Source organism: Amblyomma mixtum, chromosome 6 (genome assembly GCF_055824585.1).
Source record: "Amblyomma mixtum isolate Tamu chromosome 6, ASM5582458v1, whole genome shotgun sequence".
Taxonomy (NCBI): Eukaryota; Metazoa; Arthropoda; class Arachnida; order Ixodida; family Ixodidae; genus Amblyomma; species Amblyomma mixtum.
This window is the reverse complement of record NC_143017.1, coordinates 57,204,223-57,222,249: the sequence shown is the minus strand read 5'-3', so window position 1 is coordinate 57,222,249 and position 18,027 is coordinate 57,204,223. Positions and strand designations below refer to the sequence as shown.

Genomic DNA, 18,027 nt, shown 5'->3' with positions numbered 1-18,027 from the left:
GCTGCTTTGCCTATCTTGACGACATTCTCGTCTTCAGCCTTACGGCAGAGGCCCACAAGCTCCACCTTCGTCAAGTGCTCGAAAGACTCAGCCGCTTTGGTCTCGTGGTGAACGGACCGAAAAGCGAGTTCGGAGTTGCTGAGTTGGACTTTCTCGGCCATCGCGTCAACGCCCATGGCATTCGCCCCTTGCCGGCCCGTGTCACCGCCATCAGTCAGTTTCCCCGGCCCACCACCACCCGACAACTGCGCGAATTTCTTGGCCTCGCCAACTATTATCGGCGCTTCATTCCTCGCTGCGCTGCAATACTGCAGCCTCTCCACGACCTTCTCTCGGGCCACAGCAAGCCGACCGCTCTTGTTGCTTGGACCGATGCCGCTGACCGCGCATTCAGCGGCATCAAAGCAGCCATTGCCGGAGCGAAGCTGCTGGTTCATCCTAAATGTGACGCGCCCACGTCCGTCATGGTTGACGCATCGGACACTGCTGTCGGCGCGGTATTGCAACAGTTTGTCGCTGGAGTTTGGCAGCCAATTGCCTTCTTTTCCAAGAAGCTTGCGCCCCCTGAACGCCGCTACAGCACCTTCGACCGAGAGCTGCTAGCAATATATTCAGCCGTGAAGCACTTCCGACATTTTCTCGAGGGACGCAGATTTCATATCCTCACTGACCACAAACCTCTGACGTCCGCGCTAGCATCCAACAGTACCTCCTACGCTCCTCGCGAAATCAGGCAGCTCGCCTACATTTCCGAATTTACCTGCGACATTCGTCACGTCAGCGGCAAGTCCAACATAGTTGCCGACGCTCTTTCTCGTGCTGAAGTCAATGCGATGGACAATGGACGGCCAGTCATCGACTTCACGGCTATGGCTGCTGCTCAACGAGCCGATGCCGAGTTGCAACGGTTTCGCACGCGCGACACCTCTCTGGTGTTGGTGGACGTCTTGCTCCCTGAGTGAGCCGTTCCCCTCGTTTGTGATACATCAACCGATCGCCCTCGCCCCTACGTGCCTCCACCATACCGACGAACCGTCTTTGATGCCCTCCATTCTTTGGCCCATCCTGGCATTCGCGCAGCACAGCGCCTTGTCACGGCTCGCTATGTCTGGCCTCGAATCAACGTCGACGTTCGCCGCTGGTCGCGCGTGTGCCTGAGCTGTCAGAAAAGCAAAGTGCATCGACACACTGCGACGCCGCTTGGCACGTTCCCGTCCCCGGACGCCCGCTTCAGCCATCTGCACGTCGACATTGTCGGTCCCCTTCCTCCCTGCGGGAACCACCGCTACTTGTTAACCTGCATTGACAGGTTCACGAGATGGCCTGAAGCGATGCCCCTTCTGGACATAACGGCGGAGTCGATCGAAAGAGCATTCCTCCCACTGTGGATAAGCCGCTACGGCGTCCCTGCACCATTACGACTGATCGTGGTCGTCAATTTGACTCCACCTTATTTGCTAACCTATCTCGGCTCCTCGGCGTCAATCACATCAAGACGACCTCTTACCACCCGATTTCCAACGGTGTCACTGAGCGTTTTCACCCGCAGCTGAAAGCTTCACTTATGGCGTCCGCTTTTTCTTCGCCATGGATTGAGCGTCTACCCTTCGTCCTGCTTGGTCTCTGCACTGCACTTCGCAGTGACTCTTCTACCTGTGCAGCGGAGCTTACGTTTGGCACTACTCTCCGTGTCCCTGGCGAATTCTTCGAGCCCTCACCACCCACGCCTGCTGACGTCTCAGATTACGCCTACCGCCTACGTAGCGCTATGAGCACTGTCGTTCCACCGCGTCAACGCCAGTATCCCCGTCGTGTCCACGTCCCCTCCGACCTCCAGCGGTGCACTCACGTCTTTGTTCGCCACGACGCCGTACGCCCGCCCTTACGGCCACCATACGATGGTCCGTACCAAGTGCTCCGGCGTGCTCCTAAGCACTTTCTCCTGCTCATCAACGGCCGGCAGGACACAATCTCAGTTGACCGCCTCAAACCTGCTCATCCTGACACCGACGTCATCGCTAACTGTGCCGCTGCATTCTCTCCCGACCGTGCCAGTCGTCGTCGCGTACGATTTGCGCCAAGACTATCCGCTTTTAGCCATTCACACTTCGCTCATGGCTTCATCGCTAGAGGGGGGGCCCTGTAGCGTGCCACCGTGGTCCAGCAGCCGAAGACGACGACTGTCCCAGTACGCCTGCGAAGCACGCGCAGACTGGATTTTCATGGCTGCTTAACTGCAAGGCCGGCGCAGCGCTGTTCCGTCTCAGCCTGGCTGAGCGCGTCCAGCCGAATATATTTGTGGAGACCCGTCGATGACTGGTGCCCACGATTCGTCTCCACAAAGCTATAGTGCAATGCGTTAATTGCAATATATTCAGAAGGTCGTCGTCCACTTTACATTCATAGATCCCTGGGTGTCCTCATACCCCTCCTGGCGCAGTGAGGCAGCTGTTAAGCGATGCGCTATTGCTTTGTTATGGCAGGTGTGCCCAGCGCTAGGCTTTATGCGGTGCAGGCTGCTCTTCCCGAGCGACAGTCAATAATTTAAATGCCACCTGCCACGGTGTGCAGTTTGCTCACAGTGCGGTGGGCAGGTTGTGATGACGCAACCAGGTTGCGTAACCTAGGTGGCCCGCCTGCCTCCTTCTCGAAAATGAGGCCTTTATCTCTGTCGCGTTAAAATAACAAAATGGCACTGTGGAAAGCAGGGATTTTCTCAATGTGCAGAATACAAGCAGCCCAGAAAAAAAAAATGCACCAAGAAATAGGCTGAGAACAATGCAATGGCCGCTTTTCGCTATCGCAGCAAGTGCTGCTAACGCTCTCATTTTTAATTCGCAGCTTCTGTTTCGGGTTAGAATACGGCTCGGTGCGTAACGCTTTCGAGGAAGGTATTAGCGAGTCCATTGCTTCTCCCGAAATAAACAAAAGAGTGGAAGAGGCCACTTCTCGATTAGCTTGAGCAGCACGAACGGCGTAACGGTGTGCAGTGAAAATTGCCAGCGATTTCTCAACATTGAATGCTCTTTTCGAAATGTCGGAGTTAACCACAGAGAAGCTCTTCCGAGTGAAAAGGTCAGCCAGTAATGTTGTCGAAGCTTCTTGGAAATGCTGGCTTTGCGTTCTGCTTGATCTTCTCTGCCTTCCGTCTGCGTCTTCGGAATAAGTTGATATTACCCAGGCTTGTAGGAAGACAGAGAGAAGAAAAGTATACGGTACATAACGAAAGGATAGAAAGGGAGAGGCAGAAGGAAAGGATGATGAATGAAACAACAAAGCGATGGAAATGAAGTAACAAAGGAGATAAACAATAATGATATCCTATGGAGTGTGAAGGGCAGGACGACGAAGACATTAGTCGGGAACGACCAGAGAAGTTAAAACCCTCATTCAATTTTTAATTGCAACGGACACAAAGCGTATCTATTTGCGTCGTCTCGACGACACAATTCCTCGACATACGATATATTAATAATGAAAGCCTATGAACATAGATAAAACAATTCGCGTTGTTTTGGGACTGGGTTTTAGCGTCATCGGCGCTTCCGGATTTTTGCCGTGCCCGAGGAAACGGAGAATGCACATGATCCTGCGAAAGTTCGAGGCCCCCTATTCGGCTCCATGGAATGGTTCACTTCGCCAGCAACCCTATCTACAGCCTGGTTCGCGGTGCCACGGCCTGCTGCTGATGGCTCATCGCCCAGTTGCGTGGTGTCGGCTGTAGGTCCAACGCCGGGAAGGCGACAACTCCTGTGAGATTTCACCTGCAGTTGCGTCATTGGTACTATCCAGGAAGCGTTTCCCAGCTGCTCCACCACAGCGTTGGGTGCGTAACATCGCTATCAAGATGTTCCTGCCCAGATCAACAGGCCAGAAACACACGGCCAGCTGGAAGCAACAGAGGAGCTGAAAGACAGGGCGAGCATACATGGTTCAGTTTCCTTGCGGAAGAGCATCACTCGCAAAGAATTTTTGAAGGAGAAGGATACATGGCATTTCGGGTCCATGCGGATACCTTGATCACATAGAGCGCTGCAAGGAACAACGGTGGCTTTTGAGCGGTTAAAACGGTGCAGTAACCGATTGTAGATTTCTGGCAGGCTTCCACGTGTCTTGATAAGATCATGCTTTGTGTTATTGTCACGGGTTCAGTGACTAGTCGACATCATCACCGAGTCCGGACAATGAGGGGGTGGCCGTTTGATGCCCGGCGTAGCCGGTAAGCAAACGTAGTGACTGAGACCGAGGCGTGTTAAGAGGAAACAACAACAAAACAAAGTTTATAGCTTCGATTGAACAATGCGGCAGCTTTCACAGACACGTAATTTACATTCTACAAAACAATTGCGGAAAGCACATAACAGTAAACACACTGAATTAGTTATACATTGAATATTTCTACACAGGTCAGAACATAAGTGAGAGGCCAATAAGATACAGTCGATTGAAAGTCAGAAGGTGAACAAACATACAGTCAACCGGGAAGCGCGGCTGCAGTCCATCCCAAACACGCAGTCAGTGCGGCCCCCGAAGGCGACGTCCGTCCAGGGCAGCTTGCGGTTTCGAGGATGCGGTGCGGCGGCTCGGAGACCCGGGAGTTCGCGGCGGCAGCGTTTCCACCGACGAGCGGACTGAAGTTCGTTTCCATACGGCCCCCTTTTAAAGCCCTCGGGTGCTAGCGAGCGAGCACTCGCGGCGCCACAGCGTCGGCGTCGAAAAAACAAAACACCAAAAAGCGCAACGAGAGCACGTAGGCACCTACACTTTCACTCTGCACGGCCGCCATCTTGGAGGAGGAAAAAATTAACGCACAACTAAAAAGAAGCCCCAGGCTTCGACTCTCGATTCGGTGACCTTGGAAAGGCAAAAAAGTAAAACACAACCAAAAAGCCAGTCACGTAGGCCGCAACTTCTTTCCCGCTAATGGTCAGCTCTAGACTTCAGCAGTATCGGGGACGAGTTTGAGCCGCCTCCGCTTTCGCAACGCGAGGGGTTGTCTACATAACTGAAAAAAGCGTGCATGCATTCTTGCTCTTCCCGAGACACATACAAAGAAACGCGGACGCATCAGTTATATACAAACAAAAGTAATTTACAGGCTGCCGCCACTTCTGTGACACGGCCCCCCACTTTCGGAATATTATCCGATAATATTCTAGACCCACAGAAGTCGGCGAGCAGACCTGTGCACAGATATACAGCGCGTAACAGAACCTCTTATATAAATCTAGCACGCACACACTACAAGTCACCGTGTATACATGCACCATAACACTTGAATAAATTAATAGCGAAAATAGCGAAAATTAACCGCGCGACAAATCTACAGCCTGCTAAGAAAATCAGCACCGACATTGTCCTTGCCCTTTATATGCTCGACGGTAAACTGATATTCTTGGAGCAGCAAGCTCCAGCGCAGGACTCTGCTGTTTAGCTGTTTGGCTCTTTGGATGTAGCTCAGTGGTTGGTGGTCTGTTTGAACTAAGAACGGTACCCCATACAGGTAGGTGGAAAACTTCTGTATTCCCCAAACTAACGCTAAGCACTCCCTCTCGATTGTGCTGTATGCTGCTTCCCTGGGGAGCAATTTTCTGCTCGCGTATGCCACCGGGTGAAGCGTTCCGTCATGCCGCTGCATTAGTACCGCGCCAAGGCTGGTATCAGAGGCATCCGTGCGCAGCACAAATTGTTTAGAGAAGTCTGGCAGCCGTAGTATCGGAGGGCTTGAGACCCGACGCTTGAGCTCTTCGAAGGCTTCCTGATGGGCCGGCGTCCACCTTACGACGTTGCTCTCTCCCTTTCTCGTCAGCTGGGTGAGGGGCTCGCTTACTCTTGCGTAGTCGGGTATGAAGTCGCGGTAATACCCCGACAAGCCAAGGAAAGCGCGTACCTGACGCTTTGTTCGAGGAGTTGGCGCCGCCTGTATCTTGTCGAGCGTTTTCCCGAGTGGTGCCAGCTCACCTCTGCCAATGCGATGCCCGAGGAACTCGATGCTTTCCATCCCGAATTCGCATTTGCTTGGTCGTACTGTCAGGCCGGCCATCTCGATTCTCGCAAATAGCTGCCTCAGCGAAGAAAGATGCTCCTCCCACGTAGCACTGGCAACGAGGACATCATCATAGTAGTGCTGCACTCCGGGAATTCCCTCCACCACTCGTTGCATCAATCTTGAAAATACTGCCGGGGCAGTTTTTATACCGAACGGCATAAAACGGAATTGGAAGAGACCCGATGTCGTTGAAAACGCCGTTTTGGGCTTGGACTCCTCAGTCAATGGGATTTGCCAATATCCTTTGGCAAAGTCTACCTTTGAGAAGTATTTCTTCTCTCCAGCTGCAGCGAAGACCGCGTCCGCTCTGGGCATTGGCTCCGAATCGGCAACCAGGACGTCGTTAAGGCGTCGGAAATCAATGCAAAGCCGGTTCGTGCCGTCTGGTTTCTTCACCAAGAGGACCGGTGAATTGTAGGGTGACTGGGACTTCTCGATTATTCCCAGTCGCTCCATCTGCTGCATCTCTCTTTCTACGGCTTCTCTCGTCGCAAACGGAAGTGGGTACTGTTTTATGTGGACCGGAGTGCGGTTAGTGAGCTCTAACTGGCACTCGGCCCAGTCCGTCTTGCCTGGGACGTCGGAGAAGATGCGAGAGTGCTCTGATATCACTTCTCGGAACTGTCTCCGTTGATCCGCCGTCAAATCATTAGAAAGCTTCACATCTCGCTCGCCCTCCGACTGTTCAAGCGCCGGAACAGGAATGGCTCCCTCGCTGTCCGATTCGGTAACGCCGCAGATCGCGTGGCACACGCGTTCTATTGGCTGGCTTTCCCGCTCTTCGTACTTTTTAAGTAGGTTGGCGCAAAAAATCTTCCTCCCTCCGGCTGTCTCGATAACGTAGTCGGCCTCTCCTTTCTTCTCTTTGATCTCGAAGGGCCCCTTCCACTGAAGCAGCAGCTTGTTGTTGTCCGTAGGCAGCAAAATCAGGACCTTGTCTCCCGGATCAAACATCCTCTCTTTGGTTTTCCGGTTGTACAGTTTTGCGTAGCGCGCCCCGGCCTTTTCGAGCTCCTCGTGCGCTAGCTTGCACGTGTCTTCCAGTCGATTACGGAGGTCAAAGACGTGCTGGTATGTGGTCTTCGCCTCCTCGTCGAGGTGATGGTTTGTCCAGAGCTCCTTCAAAATGGCCAGGGGTCCCCTCACATGCCGCCCATACAAAAGCTCGAAGGGCGAAAAGCCCAAACTTGCCTGTGGGACCTCCCTGTATGCGAAGAGCAACGGCGCCAGATAGCGGTCCCAGTCTCGCGGCTTTTCGGCGCACATTCTCTTCAACATTAATTTCAGGGTGCCGTTGAATTTTTCGACCATCCCGTTCGCCATGGGGTGGTACGGCGTGGTATGCAGCTGGCGTATGGAGAGAAGTCGGGCCACCTCCTTCATTAAGTCGGAAGTGAAATTGGTGCCTCGGTCGCTTAGGACTTCATTAGGGACTCCAAATCGAGAAAACATTTCGACCAGCGCCTCAGCGACCCTCTCAGTTTCCACGCTCGGCAGCGCTACGGCCTCTGGGTACCGGGTAGCATAATCCATTAAGGTCAGGATGTACCGGTTGCCATGTTTGGAAGGGGGCTGGATTGGGCCCACAATGTCTAGGCCACTCTTTTGAATGGCGTTTCGATGAGCGGCGTCCTCCCCAGCGGCACCCGGGCGACCCGGCCCTTCGGGATTGTCCTCTGGCAGATGTCACAGGAGGCGACAAATCGCTTCACGTCCGCGGTGATACCCGGCCAGAAAAAATCTTCCAAAATCCGGTCCTTCGTCTTTTGGGCGCCTAAATGTCCGGCCATTATTCCGTCGTGCGCAGTTTTCAGCACCGCCTCTCGATGACACTTTGGAACGACGAGCTGGCGCACGATCCGCCCAGTTTTCTCGGTGTAGATTCGGTACAGTACTTCATCCTCTTTCTGGAATTCTGTTTTGCCTTGCGAATCCCTACACGTCACTTTCTTGCCAATTTGGGAGAAGCAGTGCTTGAGCGACTGGTCCTCTGCTTGCTCCTCTGCATAACTCTTCCTGCTTGGCTCCACTGCGACGCCGGTGGTTTTAAGCGCTTGGAACTTCGTGTTTTGCTCCCTTGCTTTCGCTCTTGTTACAACCGCTGCAACTTCCTCTTCAGCGAGCTCGTTGCTGACCGGTTGTCCAACCAATTCCTCCGGGTCATCTGGAGCTCTGGCGCCTTCTATGTTTCCGAGAATTAAGTCATACAGCGGCTCCTCCATGCAGAGCACCGATATAATCCCAGAAAAATAGGGGGTGTCGATGTGAACCCGCGCCTCAGGCAGCATCTTAGCTGTTCCATCCACTAGATAAACTGGCCTCTTCTCTCCTGTGAGCTGGTCGTCGTTGATGAGCTCTCGTCTCACGATCGCCGTATTGCATCCGGTATCCCGCAGTACCGATATGCTCTTGCCTCCCAACGTTCCAGCCACCACCGGCAGTCCTTCAACGAGGAATTTCGGTCGCGTCTGCATGACCGCGTTCACAACGGGAATTTTATCCCCATTTTTGAGCTCCAGGTAGCCATCGCGAATGCTCTCCTCATTAACGTTCTTGGCGGGTGAGTAGACGCACGATGCCTGAGGCCTATCCTTTACCGCCGAGCGGCACGCATCCGCCTTGTGTCCCTTTCGCCCGCACTTGAAACAGGTGACGCTAGTACTGTTACTGGTGTGGGTACGGCACTGTGAAGCCTGATGCCCAATGCGGTTGCAAAGGTAACAGCGAGGCGGTGCTCGTTGATTGATTCTCTTTCCTTCGCTTTCGGGCCTCCCGGCATCGTCTCGGCTGTCTGTCTTTGACTTGGAGAGATTCAGGCTTCCTTGTGCTTCTAAAAACTGATCAGCTAGGTCCAACATCTCACCTAGCGATTTTGCTTTCCTCTCCTTCAGGTAAAGTGCCATGTTGGAATGACAGCCTTGTAGGAATCTTTCCTTAATGAGGAGCTCTCTGAGTTCCTGAAACTCTGTCTGGATGCCTGAAAGTTCGATCCAGCGGTCAAAATAGTGGCTGAGACGCGCTGAGAACTGAGCTGCAGTTTCGCCATCCGCCGGTTTTCCTGTATTGAATTTCTCTCGAAAGCCTTCGGCGGTGAAACGAAATCTCTTCAAAAGGGCGGTTTTCACCTTCGTATAATCCGCTGCATCACCCAGCGGCAAACGCCCATAAACACTAAGGGCTTCCCCACTCAGACAAGTAGCTAGCGCTGTCGACCACTGGCTCTCCGGCCACTTCTGGCTCTTCGCAATGCTTTCAAATCGTCTGATATACGCATCTAAATCATCCTTCCGGTCGTCAAATGGGATCAGGAGTTTACTTGTGTTTAACTTCAAATCACCTTTGTCCTGGCTCCCTTCTTTCTCTCTTGTCTCTTTCTCTAGTCGCTGACTCTCTATTTTTAAACGCATAATCTCTATCTGACGTTCGTCAGCTGCCTTCGCGGCCGCGCGCTCCGCCTCCGCGGCCAAGCGCTTCTGCTCCGCGGCTGCGCGCTCCTGCTCCGCTCTCTCTCGGGCAAACGCCCGCTCTTCGCGCTGCTTATCTTCGACCCATTTTCTGAGCTCAGTGCTTTTCAGCCCCAACTGGCTACCCATAGATATCAACCTTTCCAAATCCATGCTTCTTTCTCCAAGCACACTTTCAATAACACAGCTACAAGCTCAGCACAAAGAAAATCCTATTGATACACGACACCTCTATAAAGTCGGCACAGTTCAACACCTCAACAAGTCTCTCTCAGTTCACCACGTTCCCTTCGCATCAAACGTCCTGTCGCGGACGCCAGTTAATTGTCACGGGTTCAGTGACTAGTCGACATCATCACCGAGTCCGGACAATGAGGGGGTGGCCGTTTGATGCCCGGCGTAGCCGGTAAGCAAACGTAGTGACTGAGACCGAGGCGTGTTAAGAGGAAACAACAACAAAACAAAGTTTATAGCTTCGATTGAACAATGCGGCAGCTTTCACAGACACGTAATTTACATTCTACAAAACAATTGCGGAAAGCACATAACAGTAAACACACTGAATTAGTTATACATTGAATATTTCTACACAGGTCAGAACATAAGTGAGAGGCCAATAAGATACAGTCGATTGAAAGTCAGAAGGTGAACAAACATACAGTCAACCGGGAAGCGCGGCTGCAGTCCATCCCAAACACGCAGTCAGTGCGGCCCCCGAAGGCGACGTCCGTCCAGGGCAGCTTGCGGTTTCGAGGATGCGGTGCGGCGGCTCGGAGACCCGGGAGTTCGCGGCGGCAGCGTTTCCACCGACGAGCGGACTGAAGTTCGTTTCCATACGGCCCCCTTTTAAAGCCCTCGGGTGCTAGCGAGCGAGCACTCGCGGCGCCACAGCGTCGGCGTCGAAAAAACAAAACACCAAAAAGCGCAACGAGAGCACGTAGGCACCTACACTTTCACTCTGCACGGCCGCCATCTTGGAGGAGGAAAAAATTAACGCACAACTAAAAAGAAGCCCCAGGCTTCGACTCTCGATTCGGTGACCTTGGAAAGGCAAAAAAGTAAAACACAACCAAAAAGCCAGTCACGTAGGCCGCAACTTCTTTCCCGCTAATGGTCAGCTCTAGACTTCAGCAGTATCGGGGACGAGTTTGAGCCGCCTCCGCTTTCGCAACGCGAGGGGTTGTCTACATAACTGAAAAAAGCGTGCATGCATTCTTGCTCTTCCCGAGACACATACAAAGAAACGCGGACGCATCAGTTATATACAAACAAAAGTAATTTACAGGCTGCCGCCACTTCTGTGACAGTTATCTATACGGAAGGATTATAAAAGAAGGCGCGATATGCTCCGTGGCAAAGGCAAATTGTCCGTCATATATTTTTTGCTCGATAACCATGCGCTGATTGTTTTTGAAAATAATCATTATATTTGATTGTTGAGACTTCTCATGGAAGAGTTTTCTTCTCAAAAGCGGAAAAGCTACTTCGATGTCTGCAGGTGTATTTACGGTAAGCGGGGCATTATTTACATTATGCGGTGCACAAAATGAGGAACTAAATGTTACTAATCAGATTAATAATTCTTGGCTTCGGATAGTGAGAGAGATAAAGAGGAAGATGGAAGGCAGGGATGTTAACCAGAAGGGTGCTCTCGTTGGGTAGTTCACGCCTTGGCGAACACTGTTTTTTAAACCTCAGAGTCGGCATCGTAGTTGGAGAATGAAATGAAGCCTAGTTAGCGTGATATCAAGGGCGCATTTTTCATGTTGAATATCTTGAACTATGATGTCTGCGCAGAAATTTTATAAACTTTGCTAGCCTTCCATTTTCAATGCTTAAAATTTCTCAATACAATGAACTGCCTGAAACAAAATATAAGAAGTTGATTAGTTCATTTATTTATATAAATGTTAATTTACTGCCATCTATCGAGCAAGTAATATCCGCCTTGCCGTGAAATTCCCATACGCAGACTGCACCGACGTATCCTTCGCGGCTTTTGAAAGAAAATTGTGTAATGAATAGCTTTATCTACACTGTGATCTTTCAGCAGGTTTGTTTGGAATATATTGAAAAGTATTACTTGTCATAAAAATTACTCTTCCCCCCGCGCCGGGTAGCCAACCTGAACAGCCTTCTGGTCAACATTCCTGCCTTCCCTCTTCCTCTTTATCTCTACCTACATAACTAGTAGAGGACGCTAACAGGAAAGAAGGAAAGGAAAATTCGCAACTGTTGAACGCTTCCATGACAGCCTAAACTGGTGATTAATACAACAACCTCTCAGAAGAGGGCACAGCACAAAGTACACAACAGAGTATGCTGGGAAAGGGCTACGGCTTAGGAAGAATCTGTGTACCATTGCGCACGCCGCTTTCTTTTCGTGTAACATTCTTCCTTTCTATTCTGTTTAGACCCTTTTAACATACGCTGCCGTTTGATAAGCCTACAGTAGAGCGCACGAAATCACAATTTGTTTTTTCCGCATTTTAGCTCCGCCTATAACTTGAACATGCACCCATTTGTTCACGCACACTAACGTTCGTTGCAGTGCAACTGCTGCAGGCAGCCGCTTCCGGCGCTAACGAAGGACTTCGCGAGATAGATTACGCTGCTACGTGTACCGCCAGCGTAGAAAATGGAGCCATCACAGAATCGAAGGGAGATACTGTTCATAAATAGCCGTCGCACCGTGCAGTCGGAATCTCGCACGCGGTTGGCGCCCGCAGCAGAACGCCAAGAGGGAAGGAATTGCATGGTCTAAAGAAAACGGCTCAGGCCTACGGCGTGTGACGGCGTGTAACGGCGTGTGACGGCGTGGACGGTGCCAGCTTCATTTTTTTTTCTTGTATAGGGTGCAGTAAAGTTGACTGCTTATTGATTCTAGTACAGATATAAAGAGAGTCCCGGAGGCTGAGAAACATAATAAAAACGAGTGTATGACAAAAACACAAGATGACCCTGTTGAGCCTCTTTCTCCCTTTCTTCTCTCACTCCCTCCTTTATCCCTTCCCTTACGGCGCGGTTCAGGTGTCCGTCTAGATGTGAGACAGATACTGCGCCATTTACTTTGCTCAAAAAACCAATTTGGTTTTGTTTTGTTGAGGACAGCGTTTTTGCATACTGCTGTAGTTGACGTTCTTATGCGGTATAGTGCTTTAATTGTAGAGTGCGGGGCTGAAAATTCTAATTTTCAACAACTTTATATATAGGTATCAATCGCTTTACATTTCAACGTTTTTTTTCTCATTGCGGCACAGGCTTTATTCCGAACATTTTAAACAGACTTGCACACGCATTCAAACCAAAATTTCCTGATTGTTTCCTCGTTTCAAGCAACATACGCAACCAAAGCCTGAAGCTAGACTGTAAGACGAGAAAGCTTGAGAGCATCTAAGTCATCCGCGAATTCCGCCAATCAAAGACGCACCCATTGCGAGTGACTCTGAACTTGCAGCTGATACTTTTTTCCAAGCTCCCATCTTTTCAAACATTATCTCACGGCTGGCCACCCACTTCAAGTGTTTCCTTCTCGCCTTGGGCAATTTATATACAGTGCTTAAGCGCGAAAGTTAAATATACAATACCAGCTCTTGCAAATTGGAACACCTCAGCGGGCCTTTCGTTCATCTGTAAGTATATGTAGGAATGGCAGCCCCTACATGCAGGCCCAATTCAATCACGGCCGCCTCGCTTCGACAAGGCCACAGAGACTCTCCGTCTCCTCGGAGGCACAGAAAGACGGGTTCCCGATTTAAAATGCGATCGATGGTGCCAGTCCTCGGCTCGTGTTTCCAAGCAGGCAGGCGCCTGTATCGATGAAACAAGCGGCCCTGCCGTCAGCCTCTGCATCTCCTGTACACGTTACGGCGCATCTTAACCGTTTTGTAACGAGCATCTCCGCTCCAATAGCCATGCAACCAAAGCGGGTTGCTGATAGCGTTTTACGGCCCAGACCTGTGCATGCGTTTTGTACCAGAAAAAAAAAAAGCCCCTCAAGCCCGAGGAAGTCGAGTTACGAAAAATGTACCGGATGAAAGAGCGGAAGTTCGCATCAGTTACTACAAAAAGGCCCGAGCATTGTGCTCACAGCTTCGATTCTCGACGTTACTGATGAAGGTGAAGAAAAAAGAAAGCACAAAGAGAAAATTTTATTCCGTTCTCACGAAAACTTGGTTCTGCATTTTTATTTCTTTTATTTATCAGTCGCACCTAGGGCGAAACACCCGCACGTGTGTCCGTTTTCATCACGCTGAGAGGGCGTGCTCACAGCACGTGCATGACCATTTGCCCCCGTGGTGTGCAACAAAAAGGGCGGGCACGTTGCCCTTCCCTTTGGCTCTGGGATTGAAAAATGGCCGACTGAATTGCGGCTGCGATGTCTCTTGCATTGATATCCATCTTTCTTGTGTAAACAGCCTTGATACAAGTGGAAAAAGCCGTGCATACGAAGCAGCATTTCTGTGTACAGGATGTTACCAAACACTGAAACAACGACTAAATTAGTATTCAGATAATTATATGCCTGGGATTGGACTTTTCTATTTAAGCAAAAAACAACAAGAAAAATACACCGAATCAATTTCAAGAAATTTTGTTTTAGCAGAAAAAGGTCAGTATTTCTAGGATGCATGTCAAAGTTAGATGGCTATTCAGTGCGAGTTAAACCCGGTCACAGCACGAAATTATCAACTGCTGTAACCAGGAGCGCGGTGAGACAACGGCATTTTAAGAACTGAATGCTGTTATTCAGTCGTTGCCAGTTCTGAGGGACTCAACCGTGAACTCAGACACGCCATTTCCGATCTAAATGCTCCTCGTCCTAGCTTGGTGCTGTCAGCTAATCAATTCTTCACGTACTAAAACTTATCACTGGCTTAGGGCCGTCGTATGGTCAGCTAGATTTTTACACTCCATGTAAGTGTGCTTACAGCTTTCAAACCGTAATCGCTGTCAAGGACAAACTATAGAGTAACGGCGCACAAGTTTAATGTTATGGCTTCCACTACGGCTGAGCGGGGATTCTATCGCTGCCGTCAGCGCACGGCCCATATAATGCGGACATGTATACATTTACGGTGCAGTTTCCTTCCGCAAGGCTATAAATATTAATACGACTATCTTATGTTCATCTGAGCTAAAAGTGCAAGACAAATTCTACGTAACTTTTAACTGCACATACGCGCCATATGTTTCAGCGATAAAAACCGATAATTCTAACGTTGCAAGTAATATTCTCCAAAAAACAGAAAGTTCTTTCCTAAATTTAACACCGAATTAAAAAAAATTGAATAAGAAATCCAACCCCAAAATATACCCTATCGCTTATAAAGCTTTATAGTAAAGCTTTAAAGACGCGTGAAATGTTACTGAAATTATCTGTTATTTCGAACCAAGGGGATTTTAAAGTCAATATAATTAAACGAAAGAAATCTTTCCGAGCTCATTTGCAGATGTTTTGACTTTTTTGCGGTTTAGAGTTTCTGGGGGCTACCTGGTCATTTATGAAGCGCACCTGATGCTCTGTAAAGTAGAAGACCTAAAATTACGACTTCCGCAAGAAGTTTGATGGGAAGAGCACGGCGACTGCCATCGAGTTTGGCTGCCACAAAATTGTTAACCATGCCTTCCTTGTATTTTGAGTGAAAGAGTTTGAATTGTTCTGTATGTAGGTGTGCAGTTCCGGGTACAAACCGTCAGTACCCAAACCGTCCTATTTATGTTACTAAGGTCGCTTTGTAGACAGAAACATGCGTGGTAATGATCAGACGTTTGCTCATAAAGACTACGCTATACTACCTCAATTACGAAAACGCAAACTGGACCAGTGGAAAGTGTACTGCGAAATTTGCCTATACTGCAGAAATCCAAGCAGATGCTTCTGCGGATAGTCAATAATTAAGCGCGAATTTATCGATACTGTAAGCTTTTAATTTATTGCGAACAAAAATACTCCACAGAACCACTGCAATTATGCTTGTCCGCTTGAAATAATGTGCAGTGGGTATTGCGCACTCTTCTTCCTAGTACTTCGGTGCTGAAGAAGATATTGCCGCGTCCTCATGAGAGAGCAGACGACGACAAAGTGGGCCTGTGGGCGAGTCAGACGTCTCGTGCTCAGTCTTCTCTGCTGTGCCGACTGTGGCATGTCTTCGCTACACTTTTTGGTGGAACCCTTCCCCCCCCCCCCCCCCCCCTATTTTCCCGAAGGGCTGTCTATGAACGCGGATTTGACTGCGGTCCACAGCACTGCAAGCCACCGACTCCGTGGTCAGTCACCAGAGTTCGGCCCCTTATCTAATTCGACCAGAGCTCCAGCCGGCATGCACAGGGCGGACGGGGCTACTACAGGTAGCAACGGAGGCTCACCCGCTCAGTTCCTGGTCCTCCAGCCGCGAACGCCACCGACCTCCCATGGCGAGGTATTCGAGGACGCGGAGGACAGGCTCGACCAATCTGAACGCGTCGCCAGGTACAAAGGCTGCGATGCGGAGCGGAGGCTCCAGAACGTTTATTTCGCTCTCGACGACTCGACGCGGACGTGGTATGAGAACCACGAGACAACGCTACCTTCTTGGGACTGGTTCCTTATCCAGCTGCTGGCGACCTACGCCAATAATGACCTCGGGAACGAGCCGGGTCTGCGCTACAGTCTAGGAAACAGCGACCGACTAGCGTCGCGATGTACTATGAAGACCTGACCCACCTGTACAAAAGGGCGGATCCGAACCCGCCCGAAGACAAGAAATTGCGCCACCTGATGCGTGGCATCAAGCAGGAACTATTCGCTGGGCTTGTGCGCAACTCACCTGCCACCACTGCGTTATTTCGAGTGTAGGCCACCACCGTGGAAAACACCGGCAACAACGCGCTCGCTACGACAACCGCGACGTGAATACATTGTCCCCAGCCGTACCTGCGTCGACTCCAGCGGCTCCGCAGACGCCCCGAGGGAGCTCGTACGGTCTGCCGTGAGACCGTCCGGTCTGTCGTGAGACACAGCCGCCGATGCCGCAGTTTCATTCGTTAGCGGAAGTTATTCGAGGCGCAATGATGCAGGCGGTCCCTCAACTGGTTACGGTTGCTGCCTTACCACCAGCGCTCATTCCGCAAACGTACGCTTCGGTACTTCTAGCATTTTCAGCGCATCCTAAGCTTGGTTCTAGCCGAGCCCCTCTTGTGTACATCTGCTGGCCGAAGCCCGACCCCGGAAGACTGACCTGTGGTGGGCGCCCGACCACCAGCCCCTTTGTTACCACTGCAGCGTGGCGGGACGCATGTCGCGGCCGTGTCCTTACCGCCGAGCTGGCCTTCGTAGTTTTCATCTGAGGGCCCCTTGCCCACGCAACGGTGAACGTCCCCGCGAAATCGAAGATTACCTGTCGATGTGCCGGAGCTAGCGTGATCTGCCTCGAGCATCGTCCCAAGCATCGCTCACCTAACCCTACCCACTATCGTTCGCCGAGCCCCCGTCCTTCGACAAGCCGTTCTGGTCGCTCACCGAGCCCCCGTCGGGAAAACTAGACCCAGCGGCCTGCGGAGGTTGCTGACGATCGAGCAGTAGAACCTCTTCCATCGCGTTTGCGACCAGATGACGGCTTTAAAACGAGGACACGGGGTACTAACAACGAATATGCAGCTTCGGACTTACCGGTCGCTATCGACGATTTCGAATTTGCCGCTTTGGTCGATACCTGAGCGGACTATTCGGTCATGAGCAATGGGCTGGCAACGGAACTAAGGAAAGTTTTAACCGCATGGACTGCGCCTCAGATTCGCACATATGGGGGCCACCTAGTTACCCCTACCGCGGCGACTGGGCCTCAGATTCGCACATATGGGGGGGGGGGGGGGGGAGGCACCTAATTACCCCTGCTGGCCGGCGTGCTGTGAGGGTTACTATCCATGTATTCGTCTATGTTTGCGGGTTTTTGGCACTGCCTCATTGTTCGCGCGACGTCATACACGGCCTGGACTTCTTGCCAGCTAACGGCGCTGTTATCAATTTACAAGAGCCGCGGGTGACGTTTTCGCCGACCCAAGCAATTGCGCAAACCGACCCAGACGTCTCCGGGATGCTCACCTTGCGTGTTGCGACTGACGACGTGCCGGTGGCGCCGCGGTGCAGCATTATGGTACCTGTAAAAATCGACTACCTCGGTGACCGCGATGTTCTGGCGGAAAGAAATGTGAACCTTCCACTCAGAAGGGGATCCGCGCTGCAAGAGGGCTTGTTCGCTTATGGGATCGCTGTGGACACTCTTCCTTACCAATTTCAGAACCGAGTTTCAGCCCATTGCGAAAGGAATGGCCGTTGCATATGTTACCGAATTTGTTGACCCTGCCAAATATATGTGTTCTGGAATCGCAGTCGCCAGCAGGACGAGATACAGCCAACGTTCTGTCTGCCGCGAACATCAATCCCAGCTTGTCGGCTTGTCAGTAGCAGCGCCTGTTAGAGCTCCTTCAGGCTTTTGCCGGGTGCTTTTCCATGTTCTCAAATGTAGGACAGAC

General features: G+C 51.0%; 1 protein-coding gene across 1 annotated transcript; it reads right to left on the bottom strand.

Moving 5' to 3' along the window:
- Nucleotides 1-7,641: 7,641 nt before the first annotated feature.
- On the bottom strand, nucleotides 7,642-9,761 carry LOC149339202 (uncharacterized). Its single transcript, XM_089550890.1, has one exon. The coding sequence runs from the start codon at nucleotides 9,664-9,666 to the stop codon at nucleotides 7,642-7,644; it is 2,025 nt and encodes a 674-aa protein (XP_089407016.1). The 5' UTR covers nucleotides 9,667-9,761.
- Nucleotides 9,762-18,027: the final 8,266 nt, after the last annotated feature.

What these genes read in the sequence shown, in the direction of transcription:
- LOC149339202 (XM_089550890.1), bottom strand. Translation starts at nt 9,666, where the DNA reads ATGGATTTGGAAAGGTTGATATCTATGGGTAGCCAGTTGGGGCTGAAA.